General features: G+C 45.6%; 1 protein-coding gene across 2 annotated transcripts in view; it reads left to right on the top strand.

Moving 5' to 3' along the window:
- Nucleotides 1–14,448, top strand: part of LOC141082239 (uncharacterized) — a 54,156-nt gene that overhangs the window by 7,211 nt on the left and 32,497 nt on the right. For both annotated transcript variants that reach the window (XM_073566179.1, XM_073566178.1), the window contains exons 3-9: nucleotides 3,925–4,048; nucleotides 4,132–4,229; nucleotides 11,838–11,987; nucleotides 12,117–12,296; nucleotides 12,379–12,502; nucleotides 12,586–12,683; nucleotides 12,882–12,972. In XM_073566179.1, the coding sequence (XP_073422280.1) occupies nucleotides 3,925–4,048; nucleotides 4,132–4,229; nucleotides 11,838–11,987; nucleotides 12,117–12,296; nucleotides 12,379–12,502; nucleotides 12,586–12,683; nucleotides 12,882–12,972 (865 nt within the window). The remainder of the gene's footprint in view (nucleotides 1–3,924; nucleotides 4,049–4,131; nucleotides 4,230–11,837; nucleotides 11,988–12,116; nucleotides 12,297–12,378; nucleotides 12,503–12,585; nucleotides 12,684–12,881; nucleotides 12,973–14,448) is intronic.

Here is a 14,448-nt window from a genome sequence, read left to right as displayed (position 1 = left end):
AGTCCCCAGGAGGCCATGGACCCATATTTCATGGATTTCATCTCTGATATGCCTGTCTCTCAGAGAATGACTGTTATTTGGGTGATTTGTCATAGGTTCTCTAAGATGGTTCATCTTGTACCACTCCCTAAGTTGACATCTTCTTCTGAGTTGGTGCCCCTGTTTTTGCAACAGGTGGTTCGCTTGCACGGGATTCCTGAGAACATTGTATCTGACAGAGGAGTTCAGTTTGTGTCTAGATTTTGGAGGACGTTCTGTTCCAAGCTGGGAATTCAGTTGTCCTTCTCTGCGTTTCACCCTCAGACCAATGGGCAGACGGAGAGAACAAACCAGACCTTGGAGTCGTATTTGAGATGTTTTATTTCCGCTGATCAGGATGATTGGGTTTCATTTTTGCCCTTGGCCGAATTTGCTTTAAATAATAGAGCTAGTTCTGCCACTTTGATGTCACCTTTTTTTTGTAACTTTGGGTTTCATCCTCGATTTTCTTCAGGGCAGGTGGAGCCTTCTGCCTGCCCAGGTGTTGACACTGTGGTGGAGAGAATGCACCAGATCTGGGTACCAAGTGGTGGATAAGTTATCTCTCTCCCAGGAAAAGGCCCAGTGGTTTTCCAACCGACATAGGACCGTTGGTCCCCAGTTTAAGGTTGGTGATATGGTTTGGTTATCATCAAAAAGTATCGCTATGAAGGTAGCTTCTCCTAAGTTTAAGCCTAGATTTATTGGGCCTTACAAGATTTTGGAGATCATTAATCTGGTCTCTTTTCGGTTGGCTCTTCCTGTCACATTTAAAATCCATAATGTGTTTCATAAGTCCTTGTTGAAGAGGTTTGTTGAACCAGCAGTTCCTGGGGTGGCACCTCCGGACCCTGTATTGGTTGAAGGTAACATGGAATATGAGGTAGAGAAGATACTGGATTCCCGTCTGGCTAGACGGAGACTCCAGTATTTGGTTAAGTGGAAGGGTTATGGTCAGGAGGATAATTCCTGGGTCTCTGCCTCTGATATTCATGCCAAAAGATTGGTGCGTGCCTTTCATCGGGCTCACCCTGGTCGCCCTGGTGGCGTGGATGAGGGTTCGGTGACCCCTCCTCAAGGGGGAGGTACTGTTATGAGTTCGTTTTCCCCTTCGCCATTGAGGTCTGATGAACTCCCTCTTCTGGTGAAGGAAGGTAGTGAGGCTGATTACCAAGCACCTGAGCTGGGAGAGGATGACTGGGCGACGGGGATCTCTGACTGGATATAAGGCAGCCGATGCCCTTCTGCTTCGCTGGTGGCTTCTCTGTGGAATTCTAGGAGACCAGTCTGATTCCTGCTCCTCAAAAGCTAAGTTTTCTGCTTTGCCTTTTTGCATTTGTGTCTTGGTTTTAGTTTGCCTTGCTTTTCTGGATTCTGCCATTCCCTGCTGGGGTGAGCTGAATTCCTTTTTGTCGCTTTGCTCTGTCTTCAGAAAATACCTGAGTACTGACATAGTCTTTTTGAAGCCTAGCGTCTTCAGGGCCTTTTTCCCTGTCAGTCTGTTGGCTCTTATTTTGATAGGGTTTTTCGCGGATTGCAGACAGCAGCTTTCCTATCCTGTCCTATCTAGTTAGCTTGGGCCCCATCATTTGCTCAATCTATCTTTCTATCTGTGTTAGTGTTTTTTCTTCTTGCTTCACCGTCATTATATGTTGGGGGCTGCCTATTGCTTTGGGGTCTGCTCTGGGGCAGTTTAGATTTCCCTTTCTGTCTTTAGGCTAGGCAGTTCTCCGGCTGTGATCGAGGGGTCTAGGGCATCGTAGGAACCCCCCACGGCTACTGCTAGTTGTTGTTGATAGGTTCAGGGGTCTGCAATCCGATAGCTGCCAACTTCTCTGGTTTTCTGGACTTAGCTAGCATTTCTGTTTTTGCCTCCTATGGTGACTCATTCATAACACCAGCCTAAACCGCAGATCTTAGGGTACTCAAAACCAGGCCAGAAAACGAATTCACAACAGGCGACCAAGTTGATGGCTTATGCAAGAGTGGCATTGTAGAAAGTAGTGGCAGTGTCGTGGAGTGAAGATATGGAGGACAGTGGTAGAATAGAGTCAGAGAGTATGCGAGTGTCTAGATGTGTGTGGTTTCTGCGGGGGTGCGCATGCTTCTGGACATCGGTGACAGGTGAGGAGGACAGGGATGAGAAAGTGAGTAGATGGTGGTCAGATAAAAGGAGATGGGAGGTGGTGAAGTTAGAAAGAGAGCAGAGACGGGTGAAGGCCAGGTCTAATGTATGTATGTCCGTCTGTGTGGGTGGCTGAGGAGGACCACTGAGTAAGTCCAAAAGATGAAGTAAGGGACAGGAGTTTGGAGGCTGCTGAATGGTGGGTGTCAATGGGGATGTTGAAGCCACCCATGATGATGGTGGGAATGTCAGCAGAGAGAAAGTGAAGGAGCCAGGTGGAGAATTGGTCAATGAAGGCAGTGGTCGGGCCTGGAGGTCGGTATATGACGGCCACTTGGAGGTTGGAGGGAGAGTAGATGCGGACAGAGTGGACTTCAAAAAGGGGAGGACAAGGCAGGGAAGAGGTGGGATTGGGTTGAAGGTGCAGTTGGAAGAAAGGAGAAGGCCCACTCCTCCGCCATGTCTGTTGCCAGGGCGAGGAGTATGGATGAAGTGGAGGCCGCCGTATCCTAGCACAGCAGGAGAGGCTGTGTCGGAGGGTGTCAGCCATGTTTCGGTGAGGCCAAGGAAGGAAAAATTACGAGAGGTAAAGAGGTCGTGAATCACATGGAGTTTATTGCAGACGGAGTGATCCAAAGAGTGGGAGCAGGGTGGTGGGTGTCAAGGGCACGGATTTGAGGTGGGAAAGATTTCTGGTGTTTGTGTTGGTTTGGGAACGATAGAAGGGGGTAATGATGGGAGGTATGGGCTGTGGGGGTCCAGGGTTGGGAGATATGTCACCAGCAGTGAGGAGAAGCAGAGAGAGGGAGAGCATATGGGAGAAGAAGGGTGGGTGGCTTGCTTTGTATTTTATTAGGAGAGCTCTGAGGTCAGGTGGGGAGGCAAGAGGGAAGGAGAGATTATTATTTGGTTAGCGGGTGCTGGGGTTTGAGGATAGCGAAGGCGAGTAAGGAGTAGTAGAGTCAAAATTGTTAGTGCATATGTCAGCATGGTGATAGTAATTTAGAAGGCAAAAGAAATTTAGAACATGTAAATGCAGCGGTTAGTCGTACCTTCTGGTCACCTCAGGCTCATTTCAGATGTTATCCTTAGAAAACATCCTTGCAATGACAGACCTCTAAGTCTGAATTTATACTAACTTAACAGCATATGAAAGGGCCCAGGTGTGATCAGAAAGGGAGACTGGATGCAGACACAGGAGACGATTAATTAAAGTCACAAGAGGAAATGCAAAGGGAGATAGTATTGCAGCCATAACATATACGAGTGATAGCAGACAGATACAGGGGTGATTGGGGTTCAAGAAAGATGGGTGATGATGGTATTGCAGCCGGGACACATACCATTGATAGCAGACAGATACAGGGGTGATTGGGGTTCAGGAAAGATGGGTGATGATGATATTGCAGCCAGGACACATACCATTGATAGCAGACAGATACTGGGGTGATTGGGATTTCGGAAAGATGGGTGATGATGGTATTGCAGCCGGGACACATACCATTGATAGCAGACAGATACAGGGTGATTGGGGTTCAGGAAAGATGGGTGATGATGGTATTGCAGCCAGAACACATACCTGTGCATGAAGCAGATCGATTGTCAGAGTGATAGTAATAGTGAAGCATAGTAATAATAATAATGAAGCATCTATAGCAGGGAGTCATTTTCAGGCATATTTCAGATGTTATCCTTAGAACGACATCCTTGGAATGACAGACTGACATTATACAGTATGCTATGAAAGGATTGGGGGATGACGGTATCATTGTATGTGTCAGGTTCCTATAAGGTGTCAGGATGTCGCTGTCTATTTCTCCATGGAGGAGTGGGAGTATTTAGAAGGCCACAAAGATCAGTACAAGAACGTCATAATGGAGGTTCCCCAGCCCCTCACATCTCCAGGTAATAGACAGGACTAAATACACACGGCCTATAATTATCTGTATGTAGAGAATGAATTCAATCCCTGTATGTGTTTCCTCCAGATCTATCCAGTAAGAGGACAACATCAGAGAGATGTCCCCGTCCTCTTCTTCCACAGGACTGTAACCAAGAAGATCCCAGTGCTCCTCAGGATCATCAGGTAGATGGAGAGAAGGTGTCAGGAGATCTCCGCTATGATGTGTAGATGGCTGTGAAGGTCTTGTGCTCAGTCTTGTTTTATCCACCAGTATTATATGTTTTATACTTTATAGAAAGTTGTACATTTAACTCTGCTAAGCTGTGACTGTTCAGTCTTTATAGCTGCAAGCTGAGTGTAATCATGGCCACTGCACTCTGTAAACCTACTCTTATGATTTCAAGGGACGATTTATTATTCTGGAATCATCCGCAATTTCTCATGGACTCCCCTTCTTGGAGCATGATTGCTAATTCAACAATTGAGTACATAAAATCCATTACTTCTGTGAAACCTGTGGAGGTGTACTGCAAGAGAGGTAGGAGAGGAGGCGTCCTGGCACGCCTTCGGACGAGAGGGTCCAGAACAGCTCTTCCTTCACTCCACTTGGCTAATGTCCGTTCCTTATCTAACAAAATGGAGGATCTGAGCTTACTTTGTAACATGAGATCTGATATGGCCAATTCAGCTGCTCTTTGTTTTACTGAGACCTGGTTGAATGAGACCATCCCTGATTGCAGTCTGGATCTACCTGGTTTTGTTATCTACAGAGCTGACCGTGATTGTGTAGCTTCAGGTAAACAAAGGGGGGGTGAGGTATGTCTCTACATCAACACTAGCTGGTGCTGTGATGTTAACATACTGGGAAAAAGTTGCTCTCCAGATCTAGAGTACCTTGCACTCCATTTTAGACCTTTTTACTCTCCAAGAGAGTTTTCATCTATGGTTCTGGTTGCAGTATATATTCCCCCTCAAGCATCTGTTAAAGCTGCTATTGGTGAATTAGCTTGCAAAATATCAGAATGGGAGAAAGGATCTCCAGAAGCATTTGTGATCGTAATGGGGGACTTTAACAAAGGAAAACTCAACCTGGATCTCCCCAAATTTACTCAACATATAAACTGCTTCACGAGAGAGAACAATACGCTTGTCACTGCTATACAGTCATAAAAGGGGCCTACAGGGCAGTGAGGAGAGCAGCAGTGGGCTTTTCAGATCATTGTCTAATTCATTTAATTCCAGCCTACAGGCAAAGGTTGAAAACATCCAAACCTACAGTTTATACAAAGAAGACATGGTCTGAGGAGGCAAAATTGCAACTACATGCAGTGTCCTCATATATCCGTTTTTGTGAAGACACGTTTATTCCATCCAAATCTGTCCACTTTCGGGGAAACAACAAGCCGTGGTTTACAAATAAAGTCAGGTTGATCCGTAAGAGAAAAGAGGAGGCTTATAAAGCAGGCGATATTACTGAATTCAAGAAACTTAGGAACTCGCTATCTAAAGAGATCAAGTTAGCCAAACACGAGTATGCAAAGATTCTGGAGGAAAGGTTCTCACCAAAAGATACTAGATCTGCATGGAGAGGATTAAGAGAGGTTACCAATTATAAAAGCCACCCCACTATAGTGAACGCCACCAGAAGTCTGGCAGCAGAGTTAAATGAATTCTACTGCAGATTTGAGGCAAGCTCTACACACAGTGGCTATTCATCTCTAAGCTCCTCAGTCTGTTCATATAAAGATCATTCATTGTGCAACACCCAAGTAGTGATCTCCGAGGCAGAGGTGATATGCATCCTAAAGGGACTTAAGGTCAAAAAGGCACCTGGCCCTGATGGTGTATCTCCAATGTGTCTGAAAGTATGTGCTACCCAGCTTGCCCCTATACTGACAAATATATACAATGTGTCACTGAAAGAGTGCGTTGTACCTCAGTGATATCCCTGAGGAAGGTGCCAGGAAGGGCGCCAAAACGCGTAGGAGGAAATAAAGGAGTACACTGCTACTACATCTTGCATCCCAGGTGATTTGTGTATTTCGGCTAGCGCAGACTGCAACACACCCTGCTTCCCATTACTCACCTGATAAAATTCACGCAGAAGCTATGGGACCCGCTTCAGTTTGCCTATAAGGAGAATCGTTCGGCAAACGACACTGTCAATCTGGCACTGAAGTACATTTTGGATCATACAGATGAACTGCACTCATATGTCCGGATTCTTTTCATGGACTTTAGCTCAGTGTTCAATACCATTGATCCGAATTTACTTCATAAGAAAATGGTAGCTCTTGGAATCCCTCTCAACTTATGCTTGTGGATTTATAACTTCCTGACAGCCAGGATACAGAGTGTAAAAGTTGGACCATTCACTTCGGACACCTTGGTCACAAACATCAGGGCACCTCAGGGGTGTGTTTTGTCCCCGTTACTGTATTCTCTCTATACGAATGATTGCATCTCTTCAGCAGACTCCGTAAAAATCTTGAAATTTGCCGATGATATAACACTGATTGGTCTCATCAGGGGAAATGCTGAAGACTTGTATCGGAGTGAGGTGGAAAGAATATGTGACTGGTGTAAAGCCAATAATCTTGTACTCAACACTAAAAAAGCTGCTGAGATGGTTGTGGATTTTAGGAAAGATCAACATGAGATACTTCCAATCTACATCCATGACGAAGTGGTTCTTAGGGTCACAGAGACCAAATTCCTTGGTGTTATCATCTCTCATGATCTTAAATGGGGGAAAAACATGGATGCTGTTATAAGAAAAGCACAACAGAGGATGTTCTTCCTGCGTCAGCTGAAAAGATATGGTTTGTCTAAGAATCTGCTCTGATCTTATTCTTTAATGCTGTCATCAGATCTGTGATTTGTTCCTCTCTGATAGTTTGGTATGTGGGAGCCACTGCGCATGACAAACTCCGCTTACAAAGGACTTTCAGAACAGCAGAGAGAATTATAGGTTCCCCCCTGCCTAAAATCCAGGATCTTTATGATAAGAGTATTCGATCCCACGCATTGAAAATTTCATCCGATCCCTCTCACCCGGGACACTCCTCATTCCAACTACTCCCTTCAGGACGTTGCTTCAGAGTCCCCAAATGCAGCACCAACCGCCATATGAACAGCTTCTATCCACTCTCTTTTCAACAATTAAATCGTCATGTGTAGACTATATACTGTATCTGTCTTGTTAGATGTTACGTGTTGTATCTGTTGTTATATATTATGTTGCCTCTTTGCCACAAAGAATTCCTTGTATATGTAATATGTACTTGGCGATAATAAATTTGATTGATTGATTGATTGATATACTTGTGTAATGAGAACGGTGGAGATGGCAGGATTAGAGCTGACACCAGTGACCGGAGATGAGCTTTTTACTTCCGATCACAGCTGAGCGGTCATGCTGTGTTCTGACAACATGGGAACCACGGCTCTGTGACCGGCAGGGATGATTTTACTGCCAATCAGAAGTGCTACACCGGAGTTTACCACAATGTCACACAGCTTGGGAAACACCGGCTTTTGTGTTGTGCAATGTTCGGCTATATTCTGCGATTAAATCGGCAAATATTGCAAATTCGGCGATCGTGAACCGAGCATTGAAATATTCGCTCAACTCTCGCCATAGTTCTGTGTGAGGTGCTGTGGGGCCGTCATACTGTGTGGGGACCTCATACTGAGCTACATGGCCACACAGGAGAACAATTTCCTTGTGATGAGTCAGATAGAAAGTGAGAAATCCAGGCCTTTGGTCTATCTGATTGCCGTCCTCCTGAATTGATATGGTGTTGTGTGCCAGGAGGGAGACATCAGATAGTACGTTCTGAAGGAAAGCAAAGATATAATGGCAGTAAGAATTCGGATTCCAGGCAGGGGGCATAGCGGAGACAAAGAGCAGGAAGAGGTCATTAGCTCAGGTTTGCTGCTCTATTGTGGCTTATAACAAAGGTTATGTACTGCCGCATGTCACCGGAAAGTTCCTGACTGCATAATGCAGAAGAAGCATTCATAAAGTGTTGTGCCTGCCATCTGATGTATATACTTCTCATCAAGGTCTTGTTAAGTGTAGGAAAGTCTATTTTTCAACTTTGGTCTCCCTCATTCATCTCCATAACATCTGGTCTGGGCCTACAACGACAGCATGCAATCTGCGGAGTCGGGAGTTATGACTCTGCCAAATATGTATGTTCGGGCGGTGTAGAAAATTGCTTTGGAAAGGCTTCTGGGATCGACTTTGGGATTGCCCCTTGCAGACCGGGGGGGCTGGACCCTCATCTGACCTTGTTTTCCATGGGCACACCGCTGGTGAAAGTTCCGTCTCTTCCTGCTGCACGCGCCATCTTCCTACTCTGTGGTGACATCACTGCTACCCGGTGTTTGGGCGGTGTGGAGATTTCCTTCTGAACAGCATCTGCGTCCTGCCTTAGGCTTGCCCCTTGCTGACCGGAGGTTTTCGCCCTCCTCTGCTCAAGTTAAGGCAGGGCACATCGTTGGTAAGTTCCTATGGAGGACTGCTGCGGGCGCCATCTTCCTCCACCTTCAGTGATGTCCCCAGGCGCGACCAATCAGCGACGTGGGATTTCCGTTACAGACAGACAGAATTGGACGATTATATACAGTGGGGAAAAAAAGTATTTAGTCAGTCAGCAATAGTGCAAGTTCCACCACTTAAAAAGATGAGAGGCGTCTGTAATTTACATCATAGGTAGACCTCAACTATGGGAGACAAACTGAGAAAAAAAAAATCCAGAAAATCACATTGTCTGTTTTTTTTTTCATTTTATTTGCATATGGTGGAAAATAAGTATTTGGTCAGAAACAAAATTTCATCTCAATACTTTGTGATATATCCTTTGTTGGCAATGACAGAGGTCAAACGTTTTCTGTAAGTCTTCACAAGGTTGCCACACACTGTTGTTGGTATGTTGGCCCATTCCTCCATGCAGATCTCCTCTAGAGCAGTGATGTTTTTGGCTTTTCGCTTGGCAACACGGACTTTCAACTCCCTCCAAAGGTTTTCTATAGGATTGAGATCTGGAGACTGGCTAGGCCACTCCAGGACCTTGAAATGCTTCTTACGAAGCCACTCCTTCGTTGCCCTGGCGGTGTGCTTTGGATCATTGTCATGTTGAAAGACCCAGCCACGTTTCATCTTCAATGCCATTGCTGATAGAAGGAGGTTTGCACTCACAATCTCACGATACATGGCCCCATTCATTCTTTCAAGTACCCGGATCAGTTGTCCTGGCCCCTTTGCAGAGAAACAGCCCCAAAGCATGATGTTTCCACCACCATGCTTTACAGTAGGTATGGTGTTTGATGGATGCAACTCAGTATTCTTTTTCCTCCAAACACGACAAGTTGTGTTTCTACCAAACAGTTCCAGTTTGGTTTCATCAGACCATAGGAGATTCTCCCAAAACTCCTCTGGATCATCCAAATGCTCTCTAGCAAACTTCAGACGTGCCCGGACATGTACAGGCTTAAGCAGTGGGACACGTCTGGCACTGCAGGATCTGAGTCCATGGTGGCGTAGTGTGTTATGGTAGGCCTTGTTACATTGGTCCCAGCTCTCTGCAGTTCATTCACTAGGTCCCACCGCGTGGTTCTGGGATTTTTGCTCACCGTTCTTGTGATCATTCTGACCCCACGGGGTGGGATTTTGCGCGGAGCACCAGATCGAGGGAGATTATCAGTGGTCTTGTATGTCTTCCATTTTCTAATTATTGCTCCCACAGTTGATTTCTTCACTCCAAGCTGGTTGGCTATTGCAGATTCAATCTTCCCAGCCTGGTGCAGGGCTACAATTTTGTTTCTGGTGTCCTTTGACAGCTCTTTGGTCTTCACCATAGTGGAGTTTGGAGTCAGACTGTTTGAGGGTGTGCACAGGTGTCTTTTTATACTGATAACAAGTTTAAACAGGTGCCATTACTACAGGTAATGAGTGGAGGAAAGAGGAGACTCTTAAAGAAGAAGTTACATGTCTGTGAGAGCCAGAAATCTTGATTGCTTGTTTCTGACCAAATACTTATTTTCCACCATAATATGCAAATAAAATGAAAAAAAAACAGACAATGTGATTTTCTGGATTTTTTTTTCTCAGTTTGTCTCCCATAGTTGAGGTCTACCTATGATGTAAATTACAGACGCCTCTCATCTTTTTAAGTGGTGGAACTTGCACTATTCCTGACTGACTAAATACTTTTTTTCCCCACTGTATAGCTGACCCGTGGAAGCGCTGTTAGGCCGTCGTCAGAGTTTGCTCACTCCTTTCTTCAGCCTCCCGGCCATGAAGTTTTACACTTTTGCTACAAATAAACTACGGACTTTCAATATGGATCAGTGAGTGCTGCAGTCCTTACTTTCTTTGGTGAAATTATATATATAGATATGTGTATGTATATATATATATACACTCACTGGCCACTTTATTAGGTACACCATGCTAGTAACGGGTTGGACCCCCTTTTGCCTTCAGAACTGCCTCAATTCTTCGTGGCAGAGATTCAACAAGGTGCTGGAAGCATTCCTCAGAGATTTTGGACCATATTGACATGATGGCATCACACAGTTGGCGCAGATTTGTCGGCTGCACATCCCTGATGCGAATCTCCCGTTCCACCACATCCCAAAGATGCTCTATTGGATTGAGATCTGGTGACTGAGGAGGCCATTTGAGTACAGTGAACTCATTGTCATGTTCAAGAAACCAATCTGAGATGATTCGAGCTTTATGACATGGCGCATTATCCTGCTGAAAGTAGCCATCAGATGTTGGGTACATTGTGGTCATAAAGGGATGGACATGGTCAGCAACAATACTCAGGTAGGCTGTGGCGTTGCAACGATGCTCAATTGGTACCAAGGGGCCCAAAGAGTGCCAAGAAAAAATTCCCCACACCATGACACCACCACCACCAGCCTGAACCGTTGATACAAGGCAGGATGGATCCATGCTTTCATGTTGTTTACGCCAAATTCTGACCCTACCATCCGAATGTCGCAGCAGAAATCGAGACTCATCAGAGCAGGCAACGTTTTTCCAATCTTCTACTGTCCAATTTCGATGAGCTTGTGCAAATTGTAGCCTCAGTTTCCTGTTCTTAGCTGAGAGGAGTGGTACCCGGTGTGGTCTTCTGCTGCTGTAGCCCATCTGCCTCAAAGTTCGACGCACTGTGCGTTCAGAGATGCTCTTCTGCCTACCTTGGTTGTAACGGGTGGCAATTTGAGTCACTGTTGCCTTTCTATCAGCTCGAACCAGTCTGCCCATTCTCCTCTGACCTCTGGCATCAACAAGGCATTTCCGGCCACAGAACTGCCGCTCACTGGATTTTTTTTCTTTTTCGGACCATTCTCTGTAAACCCTAGAGATGGTTGTGCGTGAAAATCCCAGTAGATCAGCAGTTTCTGAAATACTCAGACCAGCCCTTCTGGCACCAACAATCATGCCACGTTCAAAGGCACTCAAATCACCTTTCTTCCCCATACTGATGCTCGGTTTGAACTGCAGGAGATTGTCTTGACCATGTCTACATGCCTAAATGCACTGAGTTGCCGCCATGTGATTGGCTGATTAGAAATTAAGTCTTAACACACAGTTGGACAGGTGTACCTAATAAAGTGGCCAGTGAGTGTATATATATATATATATATATATATATATATATATATATATTTGGCAGAGTCATATGTCCCGACTCTGCAGATTGCTGCTGTCGTTGTATTATTACACAGGATTCTTATGATGTTACATCAGATCATCTTCTTCTCATTCAGGTCTCTACAATATCGGATCCTCTCAGTGAAGATCTTCTACAGAAGAGAATTTTCCTGATTTACCCATCAAGGATGGATATGGACAGAGACAAGATGGCGGAGAGAATGTTACACCTCACCCTAGAGATCCTCTTCCGTCTCACTGGAGAGGTGAGAGATTCTGATGACCTCACATTACATCATTCTTATCTATGGGAATAACAGATGGACAGAACTGGAGAGGTGAGGACTCTGGAAATGTCTGTAGTGAGATTTATTAATGTGTCTCTCCATAACCAGGATTACACAGTGGTGAAGAAGACCTCTGGTGATCGCTGTCAGGACCCTGTGTCTGAGGGATGGGGAAGACCCCTGAGCCCAATCACAGGGCCTCCACCTCACCCCCTGACCCATGAGGACATCAATGACCAGAAGATCCTAGAACTCATCTACAAGATGATTGAGCTGCTGACTGGAGAGGTGACACTGCTGGGAATGCTGGGACATTATACTGTAACGCTATGAAGGGATCGGGGGATGACGGTATCATTGTATGTGTCAGATTCCTATAAGGTGTCAGGATGTCGCTGTCTATTTCTCCATGGAGGAGTGGGAGTATTTAGAAGGACACAAAGATCTGTACAAGAACGTCATAATGGAGGTTCCCCAGCCCCTCACATCTCCAGGTAATAGACAGGACTAAATACACACGGCCTATAATTATCTGTATGTAGAGAATGAATTCAGTCCCTGTATGTGTTTCCTCCAGATCTATCCAGTAAGAGGACAACACCAGAGAGATGTCCTCGTCCTCTTCTTCCACAGGACTGTAACCAAGAAGATCCCAGTGCTCCTCAGGATCATCAGGTAGATGGAGAGAAGGTGTCAGGAGATCTCCCCTATGATGTGTAGACGGCTGTGAAGGTCTTGTGCTCAGTCTTGTTTTATCCCCCAGTATTATATGTTTTATACTTGTGTAATGAGAACGGTGGAGATGGCAGGATTAGAGCTGATCCTAGATGGGACTTCTCCATCTGTCGGTGACTTTTACAATATTTGTTTCAGGGTGAAGATCTGACCCATATTAATACTACAGAGACAGATGTGAGAGATGATGAGCGGTGTAAAGAGGAGATTCCCACATATGACTACCCAGGTGAGTAGTAACCACTGAATGCAGAGAAGTCACAGATTCCTCTCAGTCACCGGCTGTGGCTGCTTTATCGGTGGTGTAGTCCGGCAGTATTACCATGATCACCATTTTGCCTCTAGACCACAACATTCTCCTCCACCCAAAACTGTTCAAATGACTTTGGGCATTGAAAGGACTTTTCTATAGAACTTACAACCTGGAGGATCCACCTACCCCCTGGGATTAGTGTGAGGGTGATCCCTTAAAGCGAGATCTATATGATTACTTGTACCTGACCCAATATAGGCCGAGTGCGCGCTTAAAGAGTCACACCGAATACAGAGTTAGGCCGGAATCAAACTACCGTGTGTGATGCAAGAAACACATGAGTCTCTCACATCAACATCCGGCGCTGCTGCCTGTACTCAGGACCGGAGCTGCGGCTGCATAGAAATACATGGCTGTTGATGCGACAGACTCGTGCGAGTTTCTCGCATCACACACAGTAGTGTGATACCGGCCTTACATGTCTACTCCTTTCTCAGTAAAGGCTTGCACACAACTGAAGTTTATTCTCAAGACAAAGAGACAGGAATTAGCCATTCTCTCCTTCACATTAGGAGACGCTGACCGTTACCTTCCCAGATCTGTAACTATAAAGCCAAATGACAGCGTACGTAGAATGTGCTGACAAGATAGAAAATCACTTTGAAGAAAAATCTTCTGCTGGGCATGTAAGAGAAAGCGGAGGGTAATGATTCTGTTGGCTTCCTAGATCCCTGAGATGTTATCGGATGAATCTTCTCTCCCTTCTGTGCTGCTGAATGTCTCATGGTCCCTACAAGACCAGGTCCAGTCTTTCTGGCCAAACTTTCCTTTTATAATTAACAACAGTAAGGCTGCGTTCACATCCGCCCACATAGGGATGCATTGTTCTGCTTACTTTCCGCATGTGGCTGTGCACACCATGCGAAAAGTAAGCAGAACATTTGCGGATGGTACCCACGGTCCGGAGGAGAGGAGACTGTCCTCCAGGCTCTGGGTACCATATCCCTGTAAAAAATAGAATTAAAATTAAAAAATCAGGTTATATTCACCTTCCGGCGTCCCGCGTAGCGTCCCCAGGCCTCAGCGATACAAGCGGCAGCTACCGTTTCCAGTAATGCATTGCGATGCATTTGCTGACGTCGTGTGTCGTGATCATGTAGCGACGTCAAAGGTCATTGCCGCAATGCATCACTGGGAACGGGACCTGCCGGAGGATCGTGGAGGCCTGGGGACACTGCGCGGGACGCCGGAAGGTGAATATGGCCCGATTTTTTTATTTATTTTTTTACTATTTTTAACATTAGCTCTTTTACTATTGATGCCGCATAGGCAGCCTCAATAGTAAAACGTTGGTCACACTTGTCAAACACTATGTTTGACGAGTGTGACCAACCTGTCAATCAGTTCTCCAAGCGATGCTACAGATCGCTTGGAAAACGCTAGCATTCTGCA

The sequence above is a fragment of the Dendrobates tinctorius genome, unplaced genomic scaffold (genome assembly GCF_039654945.1).
Source record: "Dendrobates tinctorius isolate UK_male_01 unplaced genomic scaffold, ASM3965494v1 ptg000017l, whole genome shotgun sequence".
In the NCBI taxonomy this organism is placed as follows: domain Eukaryota; kingdom Metazoa; phylum Chordata; class Amphibia; order Anura; family Dendrobatidae; genus Dendrobates; species Dendrobates tinctorius.
Note: the sequence above shows the minus strand (reverse complement) of the source record. Positions and strands in the feature narration are given on the sequence as shown.